At 34.6% G+C, this 8,614-nt stretch overlaps 1 protein-coding gene across 1 annotated transcript in view; it reads left to right on the top strand.

The window, feature by feature from the left end:
• The first annotated feature begins 2,417 nt into the window (after window positions 1-2,417).
• The window catches only part of LOC149181748 (DEAD-box ATP-dependent RNA helicase 25-like), a 188,915-nt gene continuing 182,718 nt past the window's right edge, over window positions 2,418-8,614 (top strand). The window contains exon 1 of the mRNA XM_089414308.1: window positions 2,418-4,178. Coding sequence (XP_089270434.1) covers window positions 3,234-4,178 — 945 coding nt within the window. The 5' untranslated portion in view covers window positions 2,418-3,233. The remainder of the gene's footprint in view (window positions 4,179-8,614) is intronic.

Below are 8,614 nucleotides of genomic sequence, written 5' to 3'. Positions count from 1 at the left end.
TTCATTAGGACTTAAATGTGTCAGTGAGACATTGGAATTTGGATGAATATGATCACAATAATGATTTTTTTTATATATCAACAATTAACATATATTAAAAAAATAATATTTATTTTGGAAATTGACTTAAAAAATATATTAGAATTTATTTTCCAATTTTTAGATTTAAAAAAACATATTTTTATTTTTTATTTTTAAAATGTATTGCTTACATTTATCTCTATCTTTATCTTTATTTTATTTTAAATATGAATTATTTATTTTTAAGTTGGAGCTTTTTTGGAAATTGACTTTTAAATATATTATAGTTTATTTTCCAAATTAAAAAAAAAGAAAAAACATATTTTTATTTTTTATTTTAAAAATGTATTGCTTACATTTATCTCTATCTTTTTCTTTATTTTATTTTAAATATGAATTATTTAATTTTAATTTGGTATTTATCTTATCTCTGTCTTTATTTTATTTTAAATATGAATTATTTATTTTTAATTTAATTTTATTTTAAATATGAATTATTTATTTTTAATTTGGAGTTTTTGGTTTTTATTTTTAATTTGATTAGATGGTAATAATATTAGTTATCTTTATCTTTATTTTATTTTAAATATAAATTATTTATTTTTAATTTGGAGTTTTTTTTGGTAATAATATCAAAGTTAAAAAATATGAATTATTTATTTTTAATTTGGAGTTTTTGGTTTTTATTTTTATTTTTATTGGATGGTAATAATATCCTTTATCTTTATTTTATTTTAAATATGAATTATTTATTTTTTAATTTGGAGTTTTTTTTGGGAAATAATATCAAAGTTAAGAATTTGAAAATGGTTTAACTTAAATTCAAAAAGAGAGAATGACATTAATAAATTTGTGGGCGATTTTTATAGATTAATCCATAGATGTTTATTTTCAATGCTATGTTTCTCATGATGTTGTAATTTTAATGGAGTTGTCTTTAGTGGATTTTTTGGACTTTCCGGAATCTAGTGGACAAATTTGAGGTGAAATCTTTATTTGTGTTATTTAAACTGGTTTTTTTATTGTATATATGGATTCAACACCCTGAAAAACCCCAACGACACTTTTATTGTGCAGGGGTTACCCACTGGAAAAGCTTCCAAAATGTCTCACTAAAGACAACTCAAATTTTAATTTTGAAAATAAACTTGTGTTATAATAAGTAATTTTAATTTTTATTTAAAAAATAAATGACATGCTATTAATACTATTTCTCAATATGAGATTTAATTTTAAATTTTATTAGTAATATAAAAATATTATTAACACTATTATCAATTTTACAAATAATAAATAAATATCTATTTTTTTTAATTAAAAAAAAAATTTCTAATCAATCACAATTAAAACAATATTATTCAAAAATATTATAACACTTTTAAACATTTATTAAACCAATATACCTCTTTATATATTCATTTAAAATATCAAAAGTAGAAATATCGCCTCAAGAAAACAATACATGTTATTGGGCCTTATACTTAAGAGCATGTGTCTCCTCCTAAGAAGTCACATGCTCAAAAGCTAAGCGACCATTTGAATTTGGTGTTGGGTTGACCATGATCTTAAAAATAGATGATAATAATATTAATTAACTAAATTACTTAAAATAATAATAATAATTAACTAAATTACTTAAAATTTCTCATATTTTTATATGAAAATTGTTTCCCCCTTTTAAATTATGAAGCCTGATCCATCTCTTGACCATATTTTTTTAGGCTAAGAAATTTCCTTATTTCCTTCAATTATGCACCACTTCAAGAATTGAAACTTAGGTTTAACATTATGTTTAATCTTTATTGGTTCTTGTTGTACTAAGGCCAAACCCGACTATTTCCTACCATCATTGTCAACCCATTTTTTGTGCAACTAAAATTATATTTATGTTTTACAAAAATAATATGTAAATTAAATAAAAGGCTCAAATAATTATCTATATTGTTACCTTAATTATCAATTATTATTTGTTTAATTATGAAAACAGCTCACCCATACATTAACTATATATATCTCAATTATACACTAATAGCAAAGCCAACCCATAAATAACGCATATGCTCGAATATGACGGTGGGATTTGAAATTACAGCAAAGCAAAGCAAAGGTTTAAATAACGTATATGGCCGAATATCACACTTGTAATGGAAACTAATTGAACTAACGGTTCGGAAAAATGAGAGCTTAGCTCAGGTAGATTAGATATGAATTCCATGAGAATTCTCTTCGTGGAAATAAAATAAGTGACACTCATATTGTAGCTTCAGTAGGTAGATTAGATATGAATTCCATGAGAATTCTCTTCGTGGAAATAAAATAAGTGACACTCATATTGTAGCTTCAGTAATCATCAATCAAATGTCATATATACTATGCATAATTGAAATACTGTTTTAGTAAATGTCAATTATTGCAGCTCCTGAGAATTCCAATATACGGCATGACCACGAGGCAACACCTGAAACTCCGGTACAGCGTTCTCGCCCCCTTTAGATGTGAGACATGACACAACATTCGAAATTCCAACGAGAGGAGAACAAAGTAATAAGACCAACGAAAAAATTCTCTTAAACCCTAAACCCTACATTTTAAATCCGCCACTACCCCCGCTCCTCGGGGCCGGCCCCTCTCTGATAAGGAATGAAACGAAATAATTTGAATTCTACGACAAATTTGGTTCGATGGCCGTTCCCCACTAACCACAAGGATATAGGGACTCCACATTTCATCTTCGGTACCATTGCTGGAGTAATGGGCACATGCTTCTCAGTGCCAATTCGTATGGAATTAGCACAACACGGCGATCAAATTCTTGGGCAACGGAGAAAGCAGAGGTATAAGTGGAGATTTGATCGAAACTTCAATTATATATGTAATTTCGCTATCGAATAATTGATCAAATAACGAAAGAGCGGCGCTTTCTAAATGATAACTTGGGCCCTTACTATTCAACATTGTGGAGTGGTTGCGGCCGGTTATCCATTAGTAAGCCCGAGAAGCTACACGCATCCGTTCGACCTGCATGCGTGTTGCGTATAGCTCATTCTGAGCCGGCATCTCGACTCTCTCGCACTTATCAAAAGTGGGGGAGAATTGCAGTGCCTGACAGCGCTTCTTTGAGTTCCTCAAAAGAATAGGTTCTAGTAAGTCCCACGGCGGTTATTTTTGTTCCGGTTTGATATTTTCGCAGCAGATTTCATCGAAATCCTGCAATGTCAGGAAGTCTTCTGGCACTATGTTTGGTTAGAAATCGTTTATCATCGACTCACAGTTTAATAAAAAGCCCAAATGCACATGGATTTGGTCGCGGGTTCGACTCCATCTATCCCACTTCTAGTATTCCGTCATCGACTTGTGGACGATTGGAGCAATGTCGGAACATGGGAGGCGGACCGAGGACGTTCCCGGGAGGGCTCAGCAAATGGCAATGGAAGAGATTGCACGAGAAGAAGGCCAGACAGAAAGAAAAAACGCTCTTGCAGCAAGATAGGCAGGTTTACTTGGCCCGAATCAGGTCCCAGCTTAGAGGTAAGATATTCGAAAACGATGATGATAACACTCGTAATATTAACGTCGCCAAACAAGATCCTTCACATGGTCCCATGACCCCCAAGGATCAAATTGCTGCACTTTCTGATAGATTTATGAAGATGGGTGCCGAAGATCTGTGGAATGAAGACGATGGACCGCTGACTAGCGATCCATCCCCACCACCACCATCTGCTCATGGCGATGGAGCTGAAAACACTGCAGAAGTTCATAGGTGGAATAATGAGAAAGATTCTTTGAAGGGGAGCGTTAAAGACAGTCAGAGAAAGTATGGCTCAGGGTCGATTTTATTTTCCAGAGGTTTCACAGCCCGTTCTGGAAGGAGCACGGGTTTGGACAGAGGTAGGAGGTTTCGTGACGAGGAATACAGTGGTCAGAGAAGGAGCAGAGAATTTGGGAGGGAGCAAAGATTTAGTGGCGATAACGATGAATACAGTGATAAGAATGGAGATGAAGAAAACAACTCAGACAAGGAGTTGATACCAGCTGAATTCAGCAAGAAAGAGGAACCGAAGCACAGGGGTTTTAATATGGATAATCGTCATCCTTGGAATGGGGAGGAGGAATCTTATTTAAGTCGGTCAAGGTGCGTTGCGGGAAGAACTTGCTTATAGACTCTATGAATCCAAGTTACCAGGTTTGCATGATATTTCCAAGCAATGAAGAGACAACTTAAGTGAGAGAGTAAGATTTGAATGGTGAGAGGAGAGGACTGGATGCCCTTTTGCGAAAGATTTTTTTTATGTAATGCCCACATAGAAGTTCATATAATGTTTATGAGTTCTACTAGATTTTTTCTCTTACGCTCTAAAGTAAGAGATGTCATAAAATCTGTTTCTTTTAATATGAATGTATTATCTCTATTTGGAAGGGAAGTGCGAGGAGTTATGAATTTGATTAAATTTGTTATCATAAGAGTAGGAAAATAGGTATGGGCTTACAGTAATAAATATGGACTTCTTTCGAAACAAATAAGCATGGAATTGGAATTGGAAGCCCCATAGTCCACAAACAACCTGGCTACTTGCGTTTATTTTTTGGACTTGTTGCTACTACATAAATACGGGTTCGAGGCTCTTGACCAAGCAAGGGCAAATATCAATTATCATAAATTTTTTACATCATATGTTTAGAATCACGTAATAATTAACATAACAAGGAATTGCGTTTGACTCCCTTTTCAACAAATTGATATCTTTTCACAAATACATATTACTGACTCTGTAGAAAGTTGAAACATATGAAAAAGGTTTGGGCATTAGACACATCCATTATGTGTCATAGTTTTGAATTTATTTGGCACATTGTTTGTGTGGTCATTCTTCAAAAAAATGTCTACTATGTTGTTATACCCTTTGTTCTGGTCTTAGCAATCTATGATCATGAATAGTTAAGGGGTTGCTACTATGGTGTGCATAAGCAATAACTTTGCCTATTCATATCCTAATGGATACCTTTCTTGAAAATTGTTTAAGTCCACTATGATATAGGTTCTTCCAAATAGGCCTTTGCAGTAAAGTTATTGGTGTCCACATACTGGATTCATAAAGCAACGAACCACGTTGAAACTCTCATTCTATGCTATCATGCTTACCACATGTTTGAAATCATAGCACATCAGCTTATGGCAGAGGTGACGGATAATGGTATATCGTTTTTTCCTCCTACCTTGACACTTCTTGTTATGGACTAGATAAGTTTGATAAGAAAGGAAAGAACTAAAGTAAAATGACCTTAAGAAGCTGTTCTGTTTATGGGGTTCCATTTTTGTAAATAATCACTGGTAATGCTTTTGAAAAGGGGGTTCAAAGCTTTTGAAGGATCCTCCAATAAGAGCTAAGGCTGCTGTGCACTAGGGAGTTTGGTTGGATTTTGTAAAATGTATAGTTTTGGCCCCTGAGTGGATGAAGTTAGCTCTCATATGTTGGACATTGGGTCTCAGCTAGGTTCCCGAAATACCTTAAAAACAGAGGTAGGTGTATTATACGATTTCAAACAATCGCTTCTACAGAATGCTTAAGTTTCCCTACTTTATAATGGACCCTAGGAGCATATATTGCTAACTAGAGGTTTGGCCTCCTTGTGGAGAATCCTCTGGTGTCGAAAAGAGGTACAACAGAGATTTGGCATCACGTAAGGTACCACAGATGTTTGGTATCTTTGTTCACCTCACCAAAGACCTTAAAGGGCAATTTAGGACCTGTATGAAGGTATGAACCTTTTTTCTGCTTTATCTGTCGGCAGAGTTGGCTATAAGTAAGCCTGCTTTTAGTTTCCTAAGTTTTTCTATTCCGGAGGAACATAACCTTTAGGGGTTTTTGGTGAAGGAGGATCGGGAAGGCTTGGGGCAGCTGTTCAGTGTTAAGTAACTGCATATGTTTTGTTTCTTCAGTGGATGTTCAGTGCTGCCCTTACCAGAGAATCAGATATGTTCTGCACTGTGTAAAAGGTATCCAGTGTTCTAATAAGACTTTGACAGTTCTTTCTGGTTCTGGAGCAGTTACTAGTGTTGGGGTTCATGCATGAGGTTTGTAGATGTTGACAGATAATGTGAGCATGCGTTTGTAGCTGCAGTACGAACAGCGGTTTGCATACAAAGACTGTGAAATATTGAACTCCAACTGAAAAAAAACACTTACTTCTGGGAATGACCTTGGGCAGATTTGGAATGTGGAACAGGGAAATCATTGCAGGATCCCCCCCTCCCCAGAATATTGGGATGGGGAGGGTGATTCAACTGCCAGCCACAAAAGTGGCTGGTAACCTTGAGGGACCCAACCAGAATTGAACCTCTGATCTATGGCCTCCTTGTTGGCAACTTGCGAGGGGCAGATGGTTCAGGTGATTGAGCTATCCCTTGGGGCTGGAAGATGTGTTAGCCATTAGGGAATCCAATTGAATATATATGCATGTTGTTCATAAGCTGGGCCTTACCTTTTTCCCACCTACATGCTTTCATTAACCTAAGTTAAGCAAGTTTTGATATCTGGTGAGTCAACTCCTATAAGGGGATGCTTCAAGCAATGAGATAGGCTGTGGGCCCAAAGCCTAAATTGTGGCCAATCTTTTGATAAATACATACATAAATGTTTAAGTATATTACCCTAAAATGTACCTAGTGAGTAGCATTGTTGTTAGGGTGAAGGTTGTAGTCTGCTGCATGTTTGATTCTTTTCTTCCCAAAGAAAATTTTGTGGGGGAACTCAAGGGATTCATCCCCACATTTGTAGATGCCAACCCTAGTAAACCCATTATTGTAGATTAGTGGTCCTCAGTTGGGGGGATTTGAACCAGGCACCTGTCGACATGGAACAAGCCAAACGCTCAATAACATTGCTGGCAACTTCTTGAGCTAACTCCTTAAAAAATGTTTGAAACATCTTGTCCCACTCTCCAGCATGAGTGAGATTGTTGGCACCTTGCCAACCAACTCATGAGGGGCAAACATATTGCAAGTGGGATTTGAACCTAGTTTGGGAGGATAACAAATTATCCTCATCACCACCCAAGTTAAACCCAATTAACAAATTACACATTTGATTCTGTCACTATGTTCTTTTGCTTCAAGCTTTCGAATATATCTAGGACTAAGTACATGTTTGGCTTTTGTTGTAATTTGCCATTGTCATTTTCCTATCTAGTATTTTATTTCTAGGACATCTTCATGGGATATTTATATGACAAATGATGTTTCTACATGGAGGTGAAATATTTTGGTAACATTGTATGCATTGGGTAAAATTAAGAGTTGTTTTTAACAAGCCTAATTTAGGTCCATCCTTTTTCTATGTCTTATTGTAAGAAGTTCCCTAATAATAGATCATATCTAACAAAACCTCCTATTATCGATTTAATTAGCAGAGTTGCAAAGTTCTGTTCAACCTGCTAGGATGGGAACACACAGGGTAAGGGCTGTTGGAAAAATAGAGTGCAATGGATACAAACACTATTTCTGAACTATGGTCATTACTTGTGAATATGAATGATAGTTCTTTTATCTTCATCAAGCAATCACACTTCAGAAATTCAACCAATAACTATGAAAGGAAAGTAGAGATCACAATGTTGAAAACTTAGGATATGTGAGATCACATGTAAGAGAGAGATACATGTGTGATAAGTGAGTGTATAAAATGAAAAGTTTCAAGTGTTTTTATACTCAAGATATCCAAGAGACAATCTCTTTGTGAATTAGATCACGTCTCTTTGTAAATTAAATTCTAGCAAGTCTGCACATTTACATTTTTATTCATATTTGTTAAAGTGTTGAAGAACATGTAAACAATGGTGGACAGTAATTCCTGGTAAATATATTTATTTACATCTTGTTCCTTATCACATCTTTTACGCAAATATTTGCTTAAATTATGGTGGGTAGTAACTTATGGTAAATATGTTATTTACGTGAGTATGAGCTATTTTCAAGAATCTTAATTTTAGGTGTTTTTGTTGATTTTCTTTCTTCTATTTTAACATTTAATTTCCTTTTGTGTTTATACATAGTATTATAAATCCATCGAGGATTATGAAGACGACCATAGCTACATTCTTCAACTACATAGTATTATAAATACATCGAGGATTATGAAGACGACCATAGCTACATTCTTCAACTACATAGTATTATAAATACATCGAGGATTATGAAGACGACCATAGCTACATTCTTCAACAAGGGCCCACTGTCACCTTGGTTCGAACCCCTGCTTTTTAGGTCCAACTTCCTCTTGAAAGGCCAAGGGAAGATTCCCACTGAATACCCAAACCAACCCAAGTAAGACTAGTGTCTTCAATGGGGTCAAAGATGAGGTAGAGTTACTTATGGGAGCTGTTTTGTTGATTTCTGTGTATAAATTTGCAACAGAAAACTAAAACCAGCAAAACACTATACCAAACAACGTTAAATATGGCATATAAGTACTTGAAATTGATGTAGAAAAAATATAGTAACCAACTAAGAAGTTATTTTTCAATTTGGGTCACTAGTTAGAGGGGTTATAGAGCAAATCAACTTGTTGGCTTGTATTTGCAGATTGCAAAATCT

Source organism: Pinus tabuliformis, chromosome 3_2 (assembly GCF_031772625.1).
Source record: "Pinus tabuliformis cultivar Carrire ecotype Pingquan chromosome 3_2, CPIR1, whole genome shotgun sequence".
In the NCBI taxonomy this organism is placed as follows: domain Eukaryota; kingdom Viridiplantae; phylum Streptophyta; class Pinopsida; order Pinales; family Pinaceae; genus Pinus; species Pinus tabuliformis.
The sequence above is the reverse complement of the archived record's forward strand: the minus strand, read 5'-3'. Positions and strand labels throughout refer to the sequence as shown.